We start from the raw sequence: 25,962 nt of genomic DNA, 5'->3' as shown, positions 1-25,962 counted from the left end.
AGATGTTTTAAATGTTCAAATCTACCTTCATTTCTAGTCAGTCTTTGTTTTCATCTTTAAGATGTAAGATTATCCATATCATCCAAAGTTAATTCTTCAATAAAATCATGTGTTTTTTGAAAAAAGCAGATTTTTAAAAGAGTACATCATCAAAGAAAGGTTCAAGACTACTTACAATCTCTTTCATCTTCTTAAGCTTCAAAAAAACTATCCCCAGCTTTTTCAGTCTTTTCCCTGGAGTCTGATTTCCACTATCTTCAACCACACTTTGATTTAGGCCAGCTGATCATTACAAACGAAACTGCCAGAAGCAACAAGACATGTTTGAAGAATTTATCCTGGTTATTTGGCTTCTCACTTAGGGCCTACAAGGCCAGGGTTCACAAAATTATCCTCTGAAGATAATTTGTGGGAGAGAAACAGCAGATTCAGAGATGAAGATGTACTTCAGCAATTAAAAAAATGAAGTAGTATTAGGTACAAAGATTGAGAATAAAATTTCATCATTTTTATTTTATATGTTCTCATGACAATTAATCTAATCAAAAGTATCCCCTTCTTCCAAAACCAGATTTTTTTTAAGCTTCTTTTCTATGTATATCCATGACTTCCTCTTGCCCACGCCACCTTTGTGGAGAACATTTTTGCTAAACAGTCCTAAAGGCATCTGACTGCTCCCTTTGGTGATTAGACCAAGCGCGGGCAAGTGACTCAAGCTAGGCCATTCAAATTCTCCTAGATATTTTAGAAATTGAAAGATAGAGACTGAATCAATGGACACTTTGGGCTCCAGAGACATAAGGTGTTTAGAATTAGTAATAGAATTGGCTTTATGGCCAAATTTAAAACAACGCTAAATGCAAAGTTAGATACAGCTGAAGTTATGGGGAAGTAGACACTAAAAGTCCTGTAGAAGAAGCTGATTTCCACAGGAAAGATGAAGCTGTGTTATACAAAAAGAAAAGACAATGTTCTGAGAAAGATAGAGAGAAATGATCTGCCTGAAGATGTTTGAGTTCCCAGAAGCCGCCAGCTGTATCATTAGATTCATAGGATTTCTTCAGACCCTTATAATAAATTCGTCTTTATTTCAGCTAGTTTGAGTATGTTTCTTTTTCTTATAATGAGATTAACATAATTGTTTCTTGTGTGCATATTTTTAATCTGGATGAACTGCTTTTAGAATACCTCACAAGACAGAAGGGCCTCTGCTCTATCCAGTGCTCTCTGAAGAAAACTGAAGGCAAACAGTAAAGCATGCATATCTTGAGGATTTGCAAAGAACAGCCATTTCATCCAGAATGAGCCTTGATGAGTAACTTCTGTGACTGAGATGGAACTTAACAGAAAAGCTTTTCCTAATAAGATGGATGAGTCAGTCATTGCAATCCTTCAGCAAATTCTACAGAGTGTCCACTCTATGTGCTAAGTGCTGTGAATAGCCCTGGAGCCCTCAAGGAGATTAGGTGAGCTATAAATAAAGCTTCCGGTGGGACTATGAGTAAATCAGTTATTATATGATGCACCTTCATCCACTGAATGCCGAGGGTGATTTCAAATAAAGAGCAATGGGCTGGAAAGTTAGGGGATCTGGGTCACACATAAAAAATTCAGCCCTTGAGGGGAGGGTATAGCTCAGTGATAGAGGGCATGCTCAGCACGCACAAGGTCCTCGGTTCAATCCTCAGTATCTCCATTAAAAAATAAGCAAATAACCCCTAACTACCTCCTTCCCACCCTCCCCCCAGAATTCAGCCCTTACGTGCTTGAGGGATTGCTTGCTCTGACAAGGGATTCCAAGTTTAAACAAAGTCCTGGGAGCAAGTTTCGGAGATAATTCTCAGCAAGTCAACAAACATCTATTTCAAATGTACCATGTGCAAGGCACCAAACCGACACTAAGATGAAAAGAGCTTGGCTCTTTGTCAAGGAGCTTTTGTACTGGAAAGTGAACTAAGATAAACACATCCAAATGGCTTTTATATCCTGATAAGAAATATCATTCACGCACTAGATTCCGCTCTGTATTGATGCCTGAGTGTCATGTGGGTGGGTTCTGTAATTGTTTAAGACCTTTGTGACTTCTCCTTGATCTCCTGTCATTAGTTTAAATTCCATCTCATTAAGAACAGATGTGACTCCAAATAATGTCATTATAACTTGATAAGAGCATTAATAATTGAAAACCCTCAACCTGCTTTGTGAATTAAGCCCAGGGAAGTCCACTGAGTCCTAGCCTTGGAAAGCAGGCTGCCAGTCTTTAAGCGATGATATATTTGGTGCCATTTTTGTTGTTGAAGAAAAGGGCAAACAGCATAACCCTCTGAATCCACAGATCATGAGCGAGCCAATAAAAACAGCAGTTGTCAGCTCAGGAAACAAGTCAAAAGAGCAATCTGGCACAAGGGCTGACACTGTCAGTCACATTCATGGGATAAAGAAGAGTGTACAGATACCGCTGGATTCCAAAATCAAATGGCCTCTTTCTCCCATGACAGCTGAAGGAACTCTTAGCATCAACTAAGGGTCCCAGCAGGGCTGGAATTGGAGACTTAGAGAGAGAAGCACAAGATGAGAAAATATTTAGAAAGCATCCTGCAGATACCATCCTCCCTAAGTGCTCCATAATCATAATGCTACGGTTGAGTGCCTATCAAATTAGAGCTGAAGACCAAGCAAAACACAGACCTTTTCAGAGAAGTTACTGTTCGCTTAATGGTCTGATAGGGCAAAGGATATATTCTTGAAAATGTCAGGTATTCAATAAGTCATTTTCTTAGAGAAAGAGAGAAAAAAAATCCTGCCAGAATTCAGGCTTATTACCTAAGATAAAAGTCATGGGTCATGTCCAGCAGGAATTTACCAAGACAAGCACAAATGTTGCAATATGAGTCCCCCAAGCTCCATAAGCAAACCAAGGGGTTTTAGCTGCTCTGCCTCATTCAGCTGTTCCCTGAATGCCATGCTACTGAGGAGCAAAAGACTCCACAGTAAACGATTTTGAATGGGCCCTTACACAAAAACACTCAAGAGTAGGTAGACGGTAGCTATGGAAAGATGAAAAGAACAAGTAAGTTGAACAAATAAACTGAGAAATCTGGTTTTGAATCCCAGGGCCACCATTTGCCAGCTCTGTGACTTTGAGCAAGTTCCTTAACACCTCTGAACTGTAATTCTCTGTTTTGAGAGATGGCACTTACCTCACAGGCTCATTGTAAGAATTAAGAGAGGGAACATGTAGAGCGTATTACCTGGCATGCAGTGGGTAAGCAATACAGATGAGTCTCCATTCCCTAGTAGAGCCTAGAAATAAATGCCGACTCCTAGTTTGCTTTTCATTATATTTTACCCGTTTTCCCATTGGACTGGAGAGGTAAGATCGTGCAGTGGTTAAAGCACACGGCGAGTGGAATTGAATTGCCAGGGTTCAAAGCTTGTTTTAACTGATTGCTAGCTGTGTAACTTTGACCTCATTACTTAACCTCCTCATAACCCAGTTTCCACTGAGAATGAACTGAATTAACATAGACACTTGGAAAAGTGTCTGGTGCATAGTGAACACTGTAGAATTTAGTTACTATCATTATCACTATTGCTATCTGTAACCTGGAGAAAATATACATCCCTTCAAGGAGCTTTTTTTTTTTTTTTTTGGTTGGGGGAGGTAATTAGGTTTACTTATGTATTTATACCTAGAGGAAGTACTGGGGATTGAGCCCAGGACCTCATGCATGCTAAGCATGCACTCTACCACTTGGGCTGTACCCTCCCCCACTAAGGAGCTTATTTCAATTTCCCTCCAGTTCTCAGCAAATGTCTTGGACAATGTATATTTTGAATCATGTTGCATTTTTTATTCTTGTGGCAAATTGTATTTTTCCAAAGACAATTTCAACAATAATTGTCATCTCACAGGTTCCTCTACAAAGTGACCTGTCTCTTCTCCATCAACAGGCGGGGTCCCCCTCCCCTTGCATGTGGGCGGGCTTTGGATTGCTTTAGCCAATGGAGTATGAGGGCAGTGACACTCTGGGTTACAACAGGTGATTCACAGTCTGCCTTGTTTCCTGGAACACTTGCATTTAAAGCCTTGGGGCCACCATGTTGTGAGGAAGCCAAACCACATGGACTGGCTACCTGTAGGTGCTCTGGTCAGAATTCCTGATCTTCAAGTCATCCTAGCTCGTGTGCCAGCTATGGGAGTGATGCAGCCTCCAGAGGATTCCAGCCCTCGGCCTTGGAATCATCCTCAAGTCTTAATCCTTCCTAGCTGAGCTCTCCAACATTGTGGAGCAGAATCAATGCATCCCTTTTGTGTCCTATTCAAATTCTTGACCCATAGAATCCATAAGTATATGAAAAATGGCTGTTGTTTGAAGCTGCTATATTTTGAGATAGTGTATTATGCAGCAATAGTCACTGGAACACTTTCATTCAAGGAGAAACTTCCATTATGTTAAACTCTTCTGGACTTAACATGTGAAAAAAATTATTTTTTGAAGAACAGAGAATATGGCCATTTTTATAATAATCTATGTGAGTAACTTGAAACATTGACATTTTAAATTATATTTTTCTTTTATGAGGTAATGGGCAGGGCGTGGGACTGGTGTTTATAGATTACATATCAAAAAAGTTTGCATGGTTTTCCTCCTCCAACACGTGTACAATTATTTTTCAATAACTAGAGTTCCTAAGAAGAATTTTTCTTTTGTAACTGGAGCAGCAAAAGCCTCGCTAGTGTTTCCTAACTCTGAAATAGAAATTATTTAGAAATGTTCAAACAGCTGTATTCAATTATCACTGCACATTTTAAATAGCTAGTATTCTTAGATTCAGAATTATTCACAGAGACTTGTTAAAGTGGTGAAAGGGTCTCTATCAACGAGCATTTATACCTGTATTTGAATTCCTCTTAGCTGTCTGTGCCACATTCTTCACAGCATTACAGTGGAGAGGCCAGTTTTACATTTTAAAAGCTGTAATACTTGTAGCTAGGGAGAGATCCAAGGCACCCAGAGATGGGGTTTGCACTGTGTTAAATCAGGACGTGGAATCTCATTTCTCAAAGGTAGCTTTCCTGAGAAAAACCATCTGTCCTCTGCCCTGGTTTTTGTTTTTGTTTTTTGTTTGGTTGTTTGTTTGGTGTTTTTGGTTTTTTTTTTTTTTCCAGGCTATCCTGATTTGCAACCAGAAGTTCTACTAAGAGCTGACCTGAAACATTTCCGTACTGTCAGCTTCCACCACCTTCTCGCAGGCGGCTCCATCCTGTCCCCTCAGCGTTTGCGAGCAGCTGGTGCTGACAGAGGAGGACGCAGGAGGCCAGGGTGCTGAGCAGTGACAGAACTGAACCTGCCACATAGTCTGAAAATTCTCTGGTTTCACTTCTTAGGTCTTTGAGCCCTTCTCCTTGTAAGAAATTTCTTTTTGCCTAGACCCCTCCCCAGTTCCTTGTACTGTGCAAACTGCTGCCCCAGGAACCCCCCCAGGGCTGTGGGGCTTACTGCAAGAGCTTTGCCGTTAGAGACATCTGGACTTGATTTCTGGATCCCCCACCTACCAGCTGTATGACTTTGGGCAAGTTAATTAAATTTTCTGGTCATCAGTTTCTTAACCTTAAAAGTGGAGACAATAATACATCTACCTTGCAAGATTCTTGTAAGAACCAAAGAAAAATAATGCATCATAAGCACCTAGAACAGTGCTTACGATATAACTGAATGTTCACTACTCATTATCTATGATTTAGAATAAATAAATGTATACTGATATTAGAGCAAGGAGGGGCTTTAGGGTCCAGATCCCTCTTCCTAAGCTGCCCTTTGGAGTTCAAAGTTATTCCAGGAGTGCTAGGAATAGGCAGAGCTGTCAAAGTCAATAAAAATACCCCCAGAGATCACGTAAGGCCCTACTGAACAGAATTTGCCAAGGTCAGGCCTCTGAATAGCGTCAAGAACGACTGGTTTAAGAGATGCTACGTGTTAGCTGCAGCTTCCGGCAGGATTAGGCAGTGAGAATGGCAAGGTAGGGAAGAATCTAACAGATAGCACCCTCCCACAGGTTCAAGAATCCAGAGCCACACTTGCTTTCTAGTAGTCATCATAAGGAGGAACTCTCCTGCCCATTTACTAATGTACGCGCACATGTGGTCCCAACTGGCATAGGGATTGGCTATCTGATTCAAAGTACACTTGTTCTTCAGGGAGACCAGTGTATTTCACATCACATTTCTGCAACAGGCTAGACCTACGATCCAAGTGGCACAACTGTCCCAAAGCAGCAATGATGTGACTTTCTGTTCTACATACAAAGGCCCTGGAAAGGAATGTAAGGAGGGTGACATTTGTCTTTAACTTCCCATGTCCCTTTCTCCTCCTGTGCCCTCTCCCTCAATGCCAGGACAAGCTGTCCCACCTCTACTACCAGTGCTGCCGTGGCACTCCACTCTTGTCTTTCCTCTTCCAAAATGTCCCAGGCTCCAAGAGAGCTCTCCTTCAGTTCTGAACACTCTCATCACTCTTTATATACAGTTGTTATTTGGTTTGACAGTTCACAATAAGCTATGAACAACCTACAAGTCTTGGGACTTAGAAATTCAGTGTTGTGGCTTGAATTGTGGCCTCCCCAAAAGATATGCTCAAGTCCTAACCCCCAGTACCTGTGCATGTGAACTTATTTGGAAAAAAGGTCTTTGCAGATGTAATTAAGTGAAGGATCTTTGGATGGAACCATCCTGGATTAACTGAGTGGGCCCTGAACCAAATGATAATTGTGCTTATAAGAAGAGGACATCCAGATGGCCAACAGGCACATTAAAAGATGCTCAATATCTCTAATTATTAGAGAAATGCAAGTCAAAACTAAATGAGGTATCACTTCACACCAGTCAGAATAGCCATCATTAAAAAATCTACAAATAGTAAATGCTGGAGAGGGTGTGGAGAAAAAGGAACCCTCCTACACTGTTGGTGAAAATGCAAACTGGTGCAGCCACTATGGAGGACAGTATGGAGGTTCCTTAAAAAACTAAAAATAGACTTACTTTGTGATCCAGCAATCCTACTCCTGGGCTTATATCCAGAGTAAATTCTAATTCAAAAAGACACATGCAACCCAATGTACACAGCAGCACGATTTACAATAGCCAAGACATGAAAACAACCTAAATGTCCATTGATAAATAACTGGATAAAGAAGATATATATACACCATATCCATACACACACACACACACACACACACACACACACACACACACATATATATATAATGGAATACAACTCAGCCATAAAAAAGAATGAAATAATACCATTTGCAGCAACATGAATGGACCTAGAGATCATCATATTAAGTGAAGTAAGTCAGACAGAGAAAGACAAATATCATATGATATCACTTGCATGTGGAATCTAAAAAAAAGGATACAAAGTTTATTTACAAACCAAAAACAGACTTATGGACACAGAAAACAAACAATGGTTACTAAAGGTGAAGGGGAGAAGGAATAAATTAGGAGTTTGGGATTAACAGATACACACGATATATAAAATAGATAAACAACAAGGATCTACTGTTTAGCACAGAGAACTATATTCAATTTCTTGCAATAACATATAATGGAAAAGACTGTAAAAAGAAAAAATATATATGTATGTGTATATATAACTGAATCGCTTTGCTGGACACCTGAAAATAACATTGTAAATCAACTACACTTCAATAAGAAATAAAATTTTTAAAAATAAAGAAATAAAATTTTGAAAAAAAGAAGCGAATAAGACAGAGGCACAAAAGAGCATGACATGGGAGGAAAGAGGCAGAGATTGGAGCAATGCAACCAAACCTCACGCCCTAAGCCACCATAAACTGGAAGAGGCCAGGAAGGATTCTCCCCTAGAGCCTTCACAGGGACTGTGGCCTGCTGACATGTTGATTTTGGGCATCTAGCCTCCAGAACTGTGAGAGAATAAATTTCTGTTGTTTGAAGCAACCCAGTTTGTGGTCATGTCTTACGGCAGGTCCAGGAAATGAGCCAACACAGTCACCCCAACCACCACAATTCCAGGGGCCTGTGAGCATGGAGAACCTTCTGTACCTTATTTCAGTGATTTCCCAAGAAAGGCAGAGTAGATGCCTGATCTCACCTTGGCAGATGAAGAACCTGGAGTTCAGAAAGGTTCACTTCCTTGCCCTGGTCACAGAGCCAGGACTCAAACAGTTACTTCCCTGTCTCTGCCACTTTCCCTAAGGCATGATTGTCGTTGGTTTTCTTTTTAAAGAGGAACCTATGGTTCCGATGCATCTTTGACTGGTAAAGCCTTTTGGCTAGTTTCTTCTACTTCTTCCCTCTGCCATTTGTCTCCAGAGCTCAAGACCCTTCAGTCCCAGCTTTCAAACCGTGACTGACTCAGAGGCAAGAAGGAAGGCAGCAAGGCACCTCAATTACCATAAAATACAGAAACAAAACTTTTTGTGGTTTTGCTACTTCCCTTTCCATGTTCCTTTGTCTGGGCTCAAACGATAGCCCCTCCTGGCCCTTCTTTAATTTGTGAACAAACACTTCAGCAGTGCTATTAATTCCATCATTTTCATCTGTGCCTAAGCATATTTTTAAATTAAATGATATTATCAAGTTTTGGTCACAGTTCCTCATCCTTGAATTTTCAATGGCAATGATGCTTCCAGCTATATATTTCAATATGTCTCAGAAATGTTTTCTTTCCAGTGGATTCACTGAGATCCTCCTCAATTTTCCATAGCAATCAGTAGCTGACATCAGCTCCGGGCAGCTCAGATATCAGCAACATGCCATCACTTTTGCCTTCTTTTGCTCATCATTCTCACCTACCTCTCTTTGGAACTTCTTAAACGTTCCAGCATCTTTGTGAGGCTGAGAGGTGCTGAAGTTGGCACATACTTAAAGAGTTGCTCCCCTGTATATAGCACTGCACTCCAGTTGCTATAGAAATAAGGCAGAAAATCTAACTCTGGATTCTTATGTCTCACATATTCAAATTTAGATGAACTGTGACGGGGCTACACAAAAAATCATGCCGCCTTCCATGAGATGGAAATGAGAACCTGCAGTTTCATTTGGCTCTTGCAACTGATCAAGCTGTCAGGTAAGGACCAAAGAACTCATTTGTCTGTTCCATTTAATTTTCTCTGGACTTGAGGGAGCTTCATTTATAGTGACCACTGAGTCTTGAGTATTCCAGCTGCCCTGAGACTTAATGGAGTGGGGGAGAAATACTGAAAAGGGAGGGTTAGAGTAGAGTGACATGGCACAACTTTCTAGTGCTTGAGATGACAAACGACTTTTGTTTTTCTAATGTTATATTGCATAAGTAGAATTCACTTGGAGACTGGACAGGAATGAGACTGCTAAGTCCAAAGGGTAGTACAGGTGAGGCTGGAGTCCAAAACGGGTAGTAAGAGTCAAAGAGGAAAAAAATAAGGCACTGAAACCGAGCACCGAGGGTTGAGAGAGAAAAAGGCAGAACGCTCTATTCTGATTACTCTTATTTTGAGCCAAGTTTTTCTTGGAAAGAAATTGAAAATCAATCCAGTACACACAGCACCCTTTAGCTTTTGTTACTGTAAAGCACACGTCCAATTTAAAAGTGGTATTGCTGGGAATAAAGCCATTGAGAAATACTAAACGGGATGGAGAGTAGGGAGAGAAAAGAAGAGAAACAGGAGAGCATAAAAAGTTTAGATCTCATAAAAGTAAGTCTTTAACGTAGCATTTTGCCTTTAACTCATGATGACTAGGAAAACCTGTACTTGAGAAAACACTTGAATTACAAGTTGAATTACAAATCCCATGCTGCAATATTTGAAGGGGACATTGATTTACCTGAGAAGAGTCAGAGATTTACTTCTTGCTTCTTACACACATTGGCTCCCAAGGATTTGCACTTGAGCATTTATAGTCACTTGGTTGAGAGTTCGGGCTTTTGATCACCACAGGTTACACACCTCAGCAGGAAGGTGCCCAAAAGCTACAGTGAAGATGGTGCCATTCCCATTGGACGGGAGCGTGGAGATGTCAACTGAGGAAGTCTAGAGACTACGAAACTTACCTTTGCTTCTATTTTCTGTGAAGAAGGAAGAGGATCACATTGTTTGAGCTTCTAATTGCATAGGAAGGAAGGAAATGACAGCCAAGAGTTTGAAAGGGCAGCATAAGGAATTTCAGTTGGTTGTTAAACAAAGAGAACGTTTCTCACAAGAAGCTGGAGATGTTATTTAGAAGACCTTCAAATGACCAAAGCTTTGGCCATAGCAGCCATCTTGGGCTACCCCTTTCCAGTCACGGGATTCTACACAACAGAGCAGCAGTGTCCTATCAAGAGGCAGTAAGAGACAGCAGCTATGTGCTTTTACTGCGGAATCGGAGAGGTGGCGGTTCACCTCTCCTGTCCACTGCTTGACAGCTGATGAAGCCAAGAAAGTTATTTAGCCTTCCTGCATTTTAGTTTCTTCAACTGTAAAAAGTGGACAATAATAACAGCATGTACCCCTAGGTTCTCGTGAGAACTAAATAAAGTAATGTGTGCTAAATGCTGAACCTCGTGTCTGGAACATAGCAAATACTCAATAAACAATAGCTAGCATTGTGGCTATCATTATGATTACTTCAAGAGAAGCAAGACAATAGCCTCAACTACTTCCTTCTTTCCATTCATATCTCATGCCAGTAGGATGAAATAACTAAGAACTGTAACTAGTCTGATCACATGGTCACTGTCCTGTCACTGCTTTAGGAGATGCAAATGAGTGTCTCCTAAGGCTACCCATGCATTTCATGTCCGGGGTGACCTCTGACCTAGTGCTACAATATTAACCTAACCTGCCGCAATCTGCAACACTTCATTGGACCAATATCAGCCCAGGCCTCACATCTCCAGGAACATACTACCTTTTCACTGTTAATCTGCAGTTTCTCTTGGGTCTTAGGGCTTTCAAAATTGGATACGGTCAATTTCATTACTAGTGGTCTGTAGAGTCAATTTTAAACTCATTCATCTTTGTAAACTCAAAGGTGCCCCCATCAGCAAAGGTTCTTGCAGTTTTCATTAGGCTGGGCCACAGAGTGGATGGATATGCAAGCAAGACCTTCTCATGGCAATAAGATCATAACAATGTAATTAACAGAAATAGTTATCTGCAGCAAGTGGTACAACACTCTTGCATTCATACTGGATTTTTTTTTTTTTGGTAATATTGCTGAAAATGAGTTGCTGGGGGTTAGTAAGAGCATTCAGCTAATGAGAGTTCTATATGAAGGTTCCAAGAAAAGCCAGAAAGAGATTTGGTGACACAAGAACATTCAAAAATAAATAAATAAATACATAAATAAACAAATAAATAAAAGGGACTGGATACTTCTTTGCTTAGTTAGTCCTTTAGGAAAAAGGAAGGAAAAAGAAAAAGATCTGTACCTTTGCTTACTCATTTTATGGAATCCACACACGGTTCTGAGAAAAGCTGCACGCTGTTTTTGGTCTTTTGTATCTGTTTTTCTGTTTATTTAATTTTTTCTGTTTTTTAATCACAGGTAAATGTGATTGAACAGGATAACGTGGGCAACTGCTGCCTGACTGAAAAAAATAAACACACACACACACATAGAAACAAGAGGAAATGAGTTTCCCAGGTCAGAAACTGCTATAAGAAGACGGAGGGTCTCCTGACATTTTCTACAAAAGCAGTCAGTCCCTCATAAATCAGCTTTTGGAGGCATGGCTTCTGAACAGCAATAAAAGACGAACAGAGGTGGATGGAACACAGGGAAGCTACTTCACCCTCCTTTTCTAAAATATTTTTTGCAGAGTTCAGGGTTTGAGGGAGAATCAGCTTAACAAAGGAAAACAGAGAACTCTTCTCAAATTGGGGGCTTTTTAACCAGCCCCAAGATAAAAGTATCATGGAGGAATCCCTTGTACATTAAAACAAAACCGAAAAAGTAATTACAATGAGAATAAAAATCTTCGGAGTTTGTTTTCCTGTGTAAGACCAAACAAATAGGAGTTCACTGTGAAAGAAAAGCCTTTGCGTAAAATTTGTTCATCATTATTTTCACAGCAGATGGGGCCAGAGGCAGCTAAGCTTCCTCATGTGCAGACACCAGCCAAATTCGCCACTAATTAGCAGCGCGCCACACTGTTCAATGGCCTTCTCCTTCCATTTGCAGGCCACAGCCCCGGTGACCTGCTATGCACCACCTGAGACCAGGACTCAGACATCACCGCCTATCAATCTCGTCCTGCCCCGGCCGCCCTGTCAACTGCTGCGCATGGAACAAAGGAAGCCAGAAGGGGCTTTAGTTTTTAAATTGTTTTTCCATTTTAACTCTACCACCCAATTTCCAATTTCTCAAAGGTCATTGGCCAAAGAAATAAAAGTATTTTTTGTCTCACCACCTGTCTTCCCTACTTAATATTACTGATGTATCTTCCTTACAAAAAGGAAGTACATCTTTCTCTTAACATAAGGGCAAGGGGAGTCATTTTTTTTTCTGTGCCCACATGATAATTTTCAAGAGTGTGTGCACATGTTTGTAATTTCTTTTATAGTATTTGAGGGAGAAGATTTCTGGTCAACCCCTTTGCCAAGCAAAATGTGCATGTATGACTGTCCATGGCTGCCTGCTGCTCTTTCTCCATTGGCTGCAGACACTGCCCCATGGATCCCCAGGAACGGTAGCCTTCAGGGGTCACCTCAGCCACAGAGGCCCCTGGCCCCTCCCTCTATTCCCAGGATATGACTGGCTCTGTCAAGTCCATGAAGACAAAATTGTATGTTTTTAAAACCCCTTTCAAATGAACCACCATCAAGAGTACCATTTCAACAAGTCTAGAAGTTGCACAAAGAGGTAATTCCGTTGGAGAGAAAATCCAATTTTCCTTCAGATTGTGTGTGTGTGATTGGGAAAGTTTTACTTATACTTTATGCTTTATCTTCACAGCAGTATCCAATGCTTTTTAAGTTTTTTCTGCAACGGTATATTCAAAGTAAAAGTAAATAACTATTGTGTTCCACTAGGGTAATCCTAGAATAAGTCTTTTCTCCTAAATTAAAATCCCTCACTACATCTTGGAGTTAAATATTTTATGTATTTTTTTGAATTTTGAATTATTTTTTGTATTTTTTTTTTTGTTGTTGTTGTTAATGGAGGTACTGGGGAGTGAACCCAGGACCTCGTGCATGCTAAGAATACACTCTACCACTGAGCTATACCAACCCCCCTGCAATGTTTTATATTTTAGAGAAGAACAGATTGGTTATCTTCATCTCTGAAAACATGGAGAGAAGCATTTTCCAATGTTATTCTATGATGTGAACTTCAAACCTTTCTTTATAGTTTTCAACTTTGAAGAGCAAAAGCAAATATTTAGGATAAATTGGGTGATAATAGTTAACATTTAGTGAGCACTTAATATGAGTCTGAAACTAAGACCTTATTTCAGAAATAAATAACTCTTCATGCCCATTACCTTCTTTAATTCTCAAGACAATGCTATATTAGATACTAGTATTGCCCTCAAGTTAGACATGATAAAACTGGAGATCAGAGAGATTTAGTAACTTGCATAAAATCACACAGCTTAGGTAAATCCATCTGATCCCAGCATCTGAATACTTAACCACAATACTCACTGCCTGTCTTTGACAAATGGTGAATAACTGTACCTCTAGAACTTTTCAAGGAAAAGCTTTCTTTGAATGTGCCTGCCAATCCCATTATAAATAAATAAAGCGCCACACTGGGATGCCTCAGCCAATCCCATCCCATAAGTTTTGTATACAGGATTGGAGACATGGCCAGGGATGAGTCCCTTAAGGAGAGCAACTGGTTCTGACTGTTGAAAACATCAGAATTAGCCAAAGCAGTTGCTTTTAGGACTTCATTGTTAGCCAAACTTTCCAGTAGTGGTTCTGGTGACAGATATTCTGGGACAAAATGTAGCAGTCTCACAAACCCAAAACAGCAAAATTTTTAGGCAGGCAAACAGTTTGCAAGGAAAATAATGTGAACATCAAACCTTGGGATTTCTCACCCTTTTCTGTTCTTTACTCTTAACATGGGGGATGGTTTAGTGTCATGTTAAATCAAGAGACATCACAATGAAGATAGGAAAAGGACAAAGATGTTTTTTGACACTACAGACTTTGATTTCTATTTCCAGTACCAATTATTGTGAGACCCTAATTTGGCTAACAAGAGCTTACTTAGTCATTTTAACAGATGTGGAGCCTCCCTCCCCCCACAGAACCTTTAGAGACAGCTTTCTTACTGTTTTCTCCCCAATATTCCAAAAACTAAAGTTCCTGAAATGAGATAAAAGCCGGCCACCAACACAGACTCAGAAATTTCTTTCCTATCTCCCTTCAGGCAGTCAAAATTTTTCTTCTGTGTTGAAATGTGCTCAGTAGAGGTATAAACAAATTGTAAGAGACTTTTTATTTAACTGTCTGACAGCTTAACCAAATCTCCTTGTAGCAGGGCTTCCATTATAAGATTCCGTTCTCCTATGCCACTGAGGGAAATTCATATTCATAGGAGAGCGTAATCTCATGTGAAAACCTGTCACGTTGATGGTCCATCCTCCACAGTTAAGCTGTTTACAGGGCTTGTAGTGGCACGGCTCTATTACCACACACTTGAATATCTACCATCTCCTTCAACTTGGAGTCTTGGTGTCAAAAAGAATAATAGAGCTGATCCTTTATGCAAATACTACCAGCGAATACTACATGGGCCACTTAGCATAGATGCTTTTTCTTGCCATAAGGAGCATTAGTATTGGAAATACTGCTTTCTGCCAAGAACTCCGGAGTCATCCTTTCATGAACTATTAATTTAGGGATCAGTCTTCTCATTGGCATCTAACCACCAAGCCTACAAAGTTGGGTTTAATTTGCTCTTGGAAGATAGACTAAATTCTCCCCCCTCGAACTGTGGAAGGGTGACACCTAACTACGGAGCCCCGGAAAGTTCCGCACCGAAGCTTGTGAAAGAAACAGCTCTTTTTGTTGCTGTTAAGTGGCCTGTGATTTATTCCAGGCAGCTTTACCTGAAAGCAAGAACGAGATAAACACAGCTGACCCGCACAGGCTCTTAGGAGATTTGGCTCACTCTTCAAACAGAGCTTTCTATTAACAAAAGTTAACACGGTCTCCCAACAGCCCGCTTGTTGGCTCAGTGAAAGGATGCGCTGCTCTCTTGGCAGCTGGAGAGAGTGTACAGCAGCACTGGCGAGACCTGATGCCTGTTTTTGTCTTATGAAATATCTACACACAGCTTGCCTCCTCAGCAATGGCTCTCTCTTCCTGGGTCAGTGGGCCAGTTTTGGTTGGGGGATCCACTTCTACTCACTTGTAGTCCAGAAGGGCTAAATAGGGCTCCTCTCCTGGACTTAGAGTTTATAAAGTCTAAGTCAATCAACATACTGTACTTCTCCTGGTCATAGAAATTGGCCCAGGACATTTGTATGTGAATCACTGGAGGCATGCTAATACTGGATATACAAAGGCTTTGGTATTTCCTGTTCAATTCAATATCATCATATCCTGTTGAATAACATCATTCAGAAGGATGGAGCCCTGGGAATTGCTGGAAGACACTTTATGACTGCATAAGGTTTGGGATGAGACCTAGTATGGAAGAAGCTGATGTGAAAAAAGGAGAGTAATCAATCTATAGTGACATCATGTAAGCCTGATCAAGCCACACCTGAAGCTTATTCTTCTTGGACTCTCCAGTTTTCACTCAAGTTTTCACATGGCTGATATGAGTTGTCATCTGTCACATACAAACAAAATAATTATAACTGATACAGCTTTTAAAAATTACTTTCCTTTAAAAGAATTCAAAGGACAATTATCTAAGTACTTCATGTATTAGCATAGCCAAATTTGCTCTTCACTAGAGTTTTATCTTTTCCTGAAAATATTTTGGGGACAATAACATTCTAAAGACATCTTACCAAACTAATAGGGAATAGTAATAATAAAAGCTTTGAATGGCCAAAGTGTTTTAGTTTACCAGGAGCTTTCAGAAACATTATCTCATTTGATCCTCACAAGCAAACTATGAACTATATAGGACGAATTTTGTCTTACTTTATAGGAAAAAGGGTTAGACGATGTCATGTCAAAAGTATGTAGGAGTAGAAACTGACCTTAGTGATCATACTGTATTGTGGATGCAGATAGTGTAGTTCCAAAAAGCCAAGAAACTTACCTAACATCACACAGCTAGTCATTTAATGAATATTTTGAAGAAAAAACTTTTTGCATTTCTTTCTAACTTTAGCTGCTACATATTTATTATCCATAAATCTCTTGGACTGGTGCTTGAAGTACAGTTTCCTTCCTCAAAAAAAAAGAGGCCATGTTTCACTCATACAAAACAAACTTTGAATCTAATTCAGTTCATGTTTCTGAGCCCCAGAAATGGGACTGGGTCACATTTCTTGACAGAACAAATTTCCCCATCCACATCCATAACCATAACCAAGACCATAACATGGTGCCTTTCCTCACTGCCTTGAGATGCTATTCCATTGCTTTGAAATCACAAATCATTCAGGAGTGATGCCACTCTGCCCAGGGTTCCTTGCTTGGTAAACGTGACTGTCATAGTTTTATTCTTAATGTTAGAGCCATAAAGCTGGTACTTCATTGGCAGCAGGAAGCTCTCTGGCTTAAGGCCTGACATCAGCATGTAACTAAGAAAATGCTACCCCTGAAAATCTCACTCTTGATTACGATGAGTAAGGTTCTTACTGGGTAATATCTCTGGCATGAATTTAAATTCTTCACATCACTAGATTTCTGCCACCTTTTCCCCCAAACGCCTTTTAAAAGACTGGATGACAATCTCTGGCTATTCAAATACATTTGATGAATAAAAATCCATCCATTCAACCCTTTAACAGATACTATGAGCCAGGCACTATACTCTAGGTGCTGGGAAAAAGTTGTGAAAAAGCAGAAAAATCTTTGATCCTGTGGGACATGCATTCCAGTGGGGAAGACAATAAGCAGGGTAAATAAAATATATAGTTATATAGAGATAAGTGTTAAGGAGGGAGAAAATGAAGCAGAAAAAGTAGGACAGGTTTTCCTAAAATGGCTATATTTGAGTAAATAAGGAAGTGAGGGATATGTCCATAAGGATATCTGGGAGAGGAGCAATCCAGGGGGAAGGCACAGCAAACGCAAAGTCCCTAGGGTAGAAACATGTCTTAAGTGTGTTTGAGGAACAGCAAGGAGACCACTGTGGCTTCACTGGAATAACTGAGGGAGAGGTCAGTAGGGAACGGGGTCAAGAGAGAACAGAGCATCATTGTGTAGACTGGGCTTTTATTCTGGATGAGATGGGGAACCCTTGGAAGGCTTTGAGCAGAAAGTGTCAAGATTGGATTTTATATTCTAACAGGATATCTCTGGTGGCTGGATTAAGAAGAAGCTGCAGAGGGGCCTGGGTAGAAGCAGGGAGATTATTGCAATAATGAGATGACAGAGAGTTGGACCAGGAAAGCAGCAGGAGGTTAATGTGAAGACTGTGGATGCTATATATATTTTGAAAGTAGAGCCAACAGCATTTGCTGCCAGATCATATACAGGGCATGAGAAAGAGGAGAGAGTCAAGGATTCCCTTAAGAACTTTTGGCTGAAGCAACCAGAAGAGTGGAGTAGCCACAAACTGACCACGGGAGAAGCTGGTTTCAGCAAGAATGCTAGGAGCTCAGTTTGGGACACGTTAAGTTGGAGATGCCAGTTAGACATCCAACTGAAGTCATCAAGTGGGCAGTTTTACGAATTTAAGGGAAAGGTCTAGAATGCAGATACAATTTGGGGAGCCATCAGCACAGAGATGGTACTTACAGCCATAAGATTGGAAACATTTACCAAGAGAGTAAATGTAATTAAAAAGTGAAACACCCAAGGGCTGAGCTCTGGGGAAGTCCAACATTTGGGTTTGGAAAGATGAAGAAGACCCTGACCAGCAAGGTAGAAGGAACACCAGGGGAACCCGGAAGCTAGGAGTAGAAAGTGATTCCAGAAGGGAAGGAACATTGACTTGGTCAAAGGCTGATTATAGGTCAATCAAGAAAAGGTCTGAGAAGTTACATTAGATTTAGCAATCCTGGAGCTCATTGGTGACCTTGAGCAATGACTGGGGAGGGGAGGGGCCTCAAACCAGCCTTGAGTAGGTTCAGGGGACAGGGAGAGAGAAGCAATGGGAGGCTGCAAGAACAGAGGCCTGTTTCAGGGGGCTTTTCTCTAAAGGGAAGGAGAAAACTAGGGTAGAGCTAGAAAAGGAAGTGGGGTCAGAGAGGTTATTTTTAAGATGCCAGGCATAACAGCCCGTTTGTATACTGGTGGGAGTGATCTTGTAGAGATGGGAGACCTGATGGTGCAGGATACGGGGGTGGGATGGGAACTGCTGGAGTCCTTGGGTAGGACTGAGGGACAGGATAGTGCCCAGGTGGAGACGTTGGTCCCCGGCAGGAATGAGGACACGTCATCACAGGCACAGGAGAGAAGGCAGGTGGGTTGGTAGGTATGAGGTAGTAGCTGTGACAGTTATTCTCTGACCGCTTCCATTTTCTTGCTGGAATGTGTGCGCTTCTAGCAAAGAGGTTGCTTCTCAACGATTTTGTGGAGCTCAGGGGTCTCGATGTCGAGAATTCTGTGGCTGGGAAACCTAACGAGGGTTGTGCTGCTGTGATCAGTTTTGTGCCGAACTTATCACACTCTGAAGAAGACGGCTCTGCTCTGCTAGGTCAGGGCCTGTCTTTCTAGAAACAAATACCTGACAAGCAGATTAGATGGTTCTAAGGGCGTCTCACACACCTGATTCTGTCACTCCCGTGGGGAAAAGACACCAAACCTTCCATTACCTTGATTTCATGAGCGCCTGCCTTGTCTCTTTTCCATGAGGCTCCCCCTCTCTGTCCAATCTCTCTTCAGATGTTCAGGGGAGCACGCTCTGGAAGCAGCAGTAGTGGCCAGTGGAACAAAAAGAGACTGCAGACAATTCAGAAGCTCCTATTTCAAAGGGAAATTCTAGGCAGGTGCCTGCATGTTGTGGTTTTCCCAGGTTTATACTGCACTTAGCCCTGATCACTTCTTTCTCTGCTGAACAAAAATAAGATAATTTCTGTCACTTTTAAAGAAAGATCTGCTTAAATCTCTGAGAGAGGACTCTATAGAACTATGACAGATGCAATAAATACATCCTTTTCCACAACTTGGAGTGTGAGATTTTCAATGTCCAGGCAGGTAGGGAAAGGAGCAGAAGCAGGATTGGGGACCTCATCCCCCTCTGACAGCTCTGTGTGGTAGGTATTATGATCTGTGTTGAACAGATGGGGTTTGGAGACAGTAAGTAACTTGCCCAAAGCCACGTACTACTAGTAAGTAGAGGAGCCAGACTTGAGCCCCGGGCTCTCAGGGCTCAGAACCAAGCACTTCTCACCATACTTTGCTCCACGGTCAATTAATTAGGAAAGGTAAATGCTTTGTGGGTACCTGAGAAAGGATCTTCCTGCCCTGTCCCTGCGCTGGCTCTTCAGACAATTCAGAAACTCCTATTTCAAGCCCTCATTCTATGGCATTTATGCTACAAAGGACACTTTGTCTCACCACTGGCATTCAGAACATTATTTCTGCCAAGATGACTTTTAATTTATTAGAGGTCCTTCTGGAAGATACATGCCCAAACTATTTGGTGACTGTTTTCTTAGCCAAAAACCCAGTAGGGGAAGACATCGAGGCACTCAACTGGAATGTGAATCTGCTTTTTCTTTTTTTCTTTTCTTCTTTTTGTCTTTGGGATTCCTTACTTTCAAAAACAACTTCCATCTTACCCGATGGTAGGGTTGTTTGCCTGCTCTGCATTCTCTGTCCCAAATATACTTCTTAGGCATTCCAAGTGGACGTTTACGACTTTTTACAGACCAGCTTTTTCAAGCACATGATCTACAGCAGCCACTGCACTTTCTATTCTCAGAGTTTCCAGCCCCTTCCATCAGCAATCTGTCGTGAGAGGATGGAGGCCATCCTCAGCCAACATCCTCAGATCCTCCACCCTGTGCAGAAGGTCTGTTTGCTGCTCACTGTGTCCTTTATTACATCTCAGAGGCAGGAAGCAGTGTCCCTCATCGTCTCCACCATCATCTCTTTAGATGTGTCCTTGATCCCGCTTCCTCCCATCTCCTGAGGAACCTCCTCTCACATTTTCAAGTTTGTACTCAAGTTAATGTCTAAATAACTCCCATTAAAAAAAAATTCTCCCTATTTTCTTAAGCTACCGCCCCATTTCTAAAGTTTCACTGCTAAACTTTTGGAAAGAAATGCTAAACTTGACACCTTTACTTCCTTTCATTGCATCCTGTCCTGACTGTTCTACTGAAATCTCTCACACTGGGACATCATCAGCGGGCTCCAGGTCACCAGGTTAATGGCGTGGTCTATGTCTTCATTCTGTTTAGCATTGGTAGAGTTATGGGTGTTGGCATCAGTCCTGGGTGTTGGTACCGAGCCCTGACTCGGTCACTTCTTAGCTTTGTCAAGAACTTTCATACAATTCCCGGCACATGGTGAGTAGTTCACAAATGTCAGTTGTTATTCTCCTCATAACTATTATTAGCCTCCCCTCCTTTTAGAAATTCTTTCATCCCTTGGCTTCTGGGCCACTGAACTCTCAGTTCTCCAGTCTCTGATGGATTTCTCTAAGCCCCTCATCCATGTCTCTTCCTTAAATACAGGCAGTCTCCAAACTTCTGCCTTTCACTTTTTCCTGTTCCCACTGTGTTCTTGCCCTCAGAGATCCGACTCACTCTCACAGTGCCCTCTCCCCTGGGTGACGTGTGCATCTCTAGCCCTGGCCATGCCTGTTCTGATTGGCTGGAGGTCTCCCTGCACCCCCTCCTCTACTGAAGGTCCATCCTTTATGCCACTTCCTTCACGAAGCCGTTCAGTCTTATCCATCCTTGGTCAGAATTTAGCTTTTCCTTGGGGCATTTCTCTTTTATAAAGATTCCCATTTCTGCACTTATTATTATATGCATTATTACTTTGGACTATGGTTGGCTATGTATATTTCTAGCTCCCTCAGTAGACTGTAAGCTCCGTAGGGTAGGAACCATATTTTAACCCTCCTTGTACCCCTGACGCGCTGAATGTAGTGTATTTCTCACAGTAGGCTGAACCCATTTGAAGTGACAGGAAGGGCAAGTGGGGTCTGGTGAATATTCAGAGCCTTAAGTACCTCCCAAACTTGACTCCAAGTTATATGATGGCTCAGGAAAGGCAGGAATCATGAATTTAAGTTAAAGAGAAATCAAAAGGAGGAAAGCACAAAAGTGAACTACGTGCCAGGGAGACACGGGGGTTACAGGACCTGGGAGAAGACTGAGCCAGGAGAGGCCAGGAGAGCTTAGGGAGACAGGGAGTGAGGAGAGTCAGCCAGAAGCAGGGCTGCAGGTAGCAGACAGGAGGGCAGTCCGAGCTCCCACCCCATGGCTTTGGGCCTTTATTTCTCTCATGCAATTTCCATGGCCCAGGGAGAATAAAACCAACTTTCACAACAGTACTTGGAAGCTTATTATTTATAAAGATTTGGAAGATCTTCAAACATGAAGTATAAGAAAGAGATATTGTTGTTTCATACGGAGTCTTTAAATATTAAGGTGAGACAAATGTCTTTAAATGCAGCTAGAAAATATGCCGTAAGACTCTCCTTTAGTCTTCCTGATGAAACCTTGTAACTGAGATACACTGTCCACATTGACTATAAACGTCTATTGAATAAATTTTTAAATGACCATATGAGAAACAGTGATAAATTATATATAGATACATATTTGAACCTCTTTGCTTTACTTAACCCTTATACCAAAAGACAGGTGCTGGGGAGCAAAACATTACATTCCATTCATTTTTAATATCAGTTTTCCATGCTCTCCCCTGTTCCCCTTTGCATTAACAGTATGTGTTCTAGTTAATTAAGCTGAAATCCCACAGGCTGCTTTCCTAATGTGATCATTTAAACACAGGCCAGATGCTAAGACAGACACTACTTGGACAAGAACTTCTCCACTCTTAAGAGCCCTCCTAGAATGTTCCATGGATAGTTTTAGAATTTTATTTTTGAAAGCTGGCATACAAAACATTTTCCATGGCAGAAAAGAAACCAAAAACATCCTATTTGCAGCAGGAGAAAACACCATTGGGATGACGCCTTAAAAACGCATTTGGGTGATGACAGATCACAAGACACTTGGCTCTGGAGTCAAGCTATCAGGTTTCAATCAAAAATATATAGACTGAACATGAATCAACCCTCCTGAAAGCTCACGCTTCTCTACTGGCTGGGAATTCAGATGGGAGATCAGTAACACTTGCAAATGACTCCAGAGAAACAAGGATCCCATCTGCAGACAGATGAGGAGGAGGAAATTTTCCTTGGGTGCTTGGCTTGAGACATGTTAGAAACGAAGTAGTCTATCACATCTTTCTAACATCAGCTGGTGCTCTCTTGCCAAAGACTCGATTGGTTTAGAGTGTTAAACTTGGAGGATTGCATCATCTATCTCAGAAGTCTACAGGCTACCCCTGCCTACCTAGCTGGAAGAGGAAGGCATGAAAGCTCAGTGGTATGTTAGCATCAGCCGCCACCCTGTTTTGTTTGGTCTTTGCACCCCCATGTGGAAGGCACTACAACCAGGTTAACTATAACGGCGACATGTCTGCAGCCTGTTCTCAGATCTATTCCATCATTCTATCCAGATCTACTCCCCACTTGCTCTGTTCCACTCCATGCAATAAGGGCTGACCAGCACAGGCAGTACCAATGGGGCCTGATCGATGAAACACACTGGGAGGAGACTGGAGGGTGAGAGAAGAGAGAAGAGGGAGGCAGGGGTATTTATTTCTCCAGTCCTCACTCTCTGCCAGATTGCAAAGGCTTGGCTGCTTTACCACCAGAGGCCACAGCTCCTGTCAAATACCCTCTCCATACAGCCACTCCTTCCGGATTCTTCAAACCACTGTTTCCCTTCAGGCCTGGAAGTAGCAAAGGTTAGCAAGCATCCCCGTATTAAACCCTCCTAGAGTTACCCAGTCTGGGTATACCATCCACTTCCTGCTGGGTCCCTGAACGACTGTTGGCTTCCTCCAGTGATGTGGTCCAAAGACTGGCAGACAGATGACAATAACAAGTGCTGTCATTCTTTGTTGTTATTGACCTTGGGCATGGGACCTTGGGAGGAAGGGGGAAACCAGCAAAAATTCCATATGTTTCCTATTCCTGCCATAGATCTTTATCACAGTGAGTAGACGCTGGGCCGTGAGTAACTTCATTCTAGGCTCAAGTCTTTGATTTTAAACTTTAGTTTAGGTTTATTGATGGTTTCCATTTCTATGTTGCAGATACTCAAATGTGGATGCCAATATCAAGCAAGGGGATTATGTGTAAGTATGATAACATTTTAAACTTTAAAACTATATTGTCCTAAAGAACTTACAACTGGCAGATGATATTTTGAAAAAGCATTCCAGGTGGATTCAATTTTTGCTCCACAGTCTGGCCTTGCTTTTGTGTTTTTTTCTCCTGAAGTCTTCCCACTTATATAACAACAAGATCCTTATTTCTTTAGCAATCAGTTCTCTTAATTTGCCGCTTGAAATTATTTAATCCTCTTTAAGAGGGCAAGTGTGTCCTAGAAACTGGAGCAGGGAATAGGAATGCACTGATCAAGTTCTTTTCCTTTAAGGCAAACTTGACTTTTTTTTTGTGACTAAATTTGTCTTTTGGCAAAATAAGAAATAATGAGAGTTAATGCCTCTCCACTTTAATAGACTGAGTCACACAAAAAGCTGCCGGTGCCGCCAAATTCATGGTGATCCCAGCTTTACTACAGGATGACTTCATTGTTACATCGTACAGCACTGTGCCTTCCAGCACACAGATGTGGCTCACAGAAGGTAGCCTCAAAAATTATTCTTTAACATTAAAATATATGTGGTTATAAATGGAATAAAAGAAAATGTATTCACCTGGACATGAGATGTAAATACAGATCTCTTTTCTTAAAGAGAATATGTTCTTGAACTGTCAGCATCTTTCAGCCAATTGTTAGATGAGCTTACGGCCCTAACTGTCAAGACTCTGCCTAGATGATTTATTATTATTATTTTTAACACTGAAATGAAACTTCTTCTGTCTTAAAGGCAGAATAGGGGTTTGGATGACTGAAAAAAAAGACCAGAACTGCAGAGCGTGGTGGGTGGGATCATATGCCTTTCCTAGTCACTATACACCTAGAATTCATTCATTCACTCAAAAACATTTATGAATAAACAGCTAACTATAAAACAGTATTATCATTAAGATTTGGACCCTAGGTTATGGGAGCACAGATAAAGTGGTATTACTTACAGAGCCAGGGTAGGTAATGAAGGAAGACATGCTTATGTCAGGCATTAAAAGATGATTAAGAGCTCACCAGTCAGATGGGTGGGTGAGGAAGGAATTCCAGGCAGAAATAAGAGTATGTGAAGGCCCAGAAGTGTGAGAAGTCCTGATGTGATCAGGGGATGAAGACTGGGCGGATGGTTAAGGCCCACCCTAAGGAGCCTGGGCTTTGTCCTAGGGGGATGGGGAGCTTTTAAATGAGTTTGACCAGAGAAAGGGCATAATCACATTCATATTTTTAGAAGGTTATGGTGTTTGAAATTTGGGTGGATGGGAGGAGGCTTGGAACCAAGAGGGAGGTCACTGTGAAAGTCAAGGTAAGAGACAATGTGGGTTGGATTTAGGGCAGTGATGCTGGAAGGGAGGAGAGAGCCATCTGATAGAGATTTCAGAGGCACAGATCAATGGGACGTGGGCTTGCCAACCAGCTATGTGAGGGGTAGGGGTGGGTGGGAGTGAGGGTGAGTGGGAGTCAGAGGTGATCTGGAAGTTTCTAACTAGTGAACCAGAGAGAGAATGAATTCAGCTACGGGTATGCCCAGTCTGCAGTTGCTGGGCCTTCTGGATGGAGATTTCCAATTGGCAGAGGAAACTTGAGGCTGGAGCTCAGAAGTCAAGTCAGGGCTGAAGACGTGGATTTTGGAAATCATTATTTCAGCAGCATCAATGCCCTGGGGATGGAGGAGACCACGCACAGGAAACATACAGAAAGAGAAGAGGAAAGGGGAAAGGAGAGAGGAAAAAGCCAGCCTTCCGTGGCATGTGCTGTTTTTAAGTGTGAACATTCATTCTTTTTTTCTGATGCTAGTTCCTCACGTATCCTTTAGCCAGCCACCCTTCCCCACTCCATGCAGTTCTGATGGAGCAGACTTCCTGGAGTCCGGCCCACACTGTGCTTGCCGTCTGCCCAAAGATGAGCAGACGTGCCTCTCATCACCCCGGCCACAGTGATTTTGGTCAGCATCGTGCAGTGATGTGGCGCTACCAATGAGCCAGCTCACAAGTGGCATCACCTTGGTAGCTTAACACCAGCCATGGTGGAGGTATTTACACCACAGAAATTGGCAAACACTACCAATCAGCCCCCACCCTCTGCCCCCACGCAGTCAGTTTACTAGCACACTGCTGGGTGAGGGTGTCAACCCACACGGACAATGAACACCGTCCCACAGATTCCACATCCAGGTGTCAGAGGAGGGGTGTCCTTTTTCATTCTGGATGGCAAACCGTGAGATGTGCTCATGCCAGCCTTGCTGTGTGTGGAACCCGTCTGAGTAGGAAATCAACTAACATAGGGAGGGAGGGATGAGAGATGAAGAAGGGACAGCACCCCAAGCACAGAGTGTGTTGCTCTCTTGTGTTTTCAATTTTTAAAAATTTCTTAAAAATTTTAAATGTAACATCCTTACAGAAAATTCCATACAATATATGTGTTCAGTTAACAAATAATAAGAAAATACACA

General features: G+C 41.8%; 1 protein-coding gene across 11 annotated transcripts in view; it reads right to left on the bottom strand.

The window, feature by feature from the left end:
• PELI2 (pellino E3 ubiquitin protein ligase family member 2) overlaps positions 1-25,962 on the bottom strand; it is a 482,489-nt gene that overhangs the window by 180,421 nt on the left and 276,106 nt on the right. For 8 of the 11 annotated variants that reach the window (XM_072963099.1, XM_072963106.1, XM_072963107.1 and 5 more), the window contains 2 exons: positions 18,921-19,158; positions 11,448-11,606 (listed from right to left, as the gene is read on the bottom strand). In XM_072963099.1, the coding sequence (XP_072819200.1) occupies positions 11,448-11,461 (14 nt within the window). In that variant the 5' untranslated portion in view covers positions 11,462-11,606; positions 18,921-19,158. The remainder of the gene's footprint in view (positions 1-11,447; positions 11,607-18,920; positions 19,159-25,962) is intronic. The other 3 variants (XM_072963102.1, XM_072963108.1, XM_072963110.1) reach the window with 2 other exon arrangements.

The sequence above is a fragment of the Vicugna pacos genome, chromosome 6, assembly GCF_048564905.1.
Source record: "Vicugna pacos chromosome 6, VicPac4, whole genome shotgun sequence".
In the NCBI taxonomy this organism is placed as follows: Eukaryota; Metazoa; Chordata; class Mammalia; order Artiodactyla; family Camelidae; genus Vicugna; species Vicugna pacos.
Note: the sequence above shows the minus strand (reverse complement) of the source record. Positions and strands in the feature narration are given on the sequence as shown.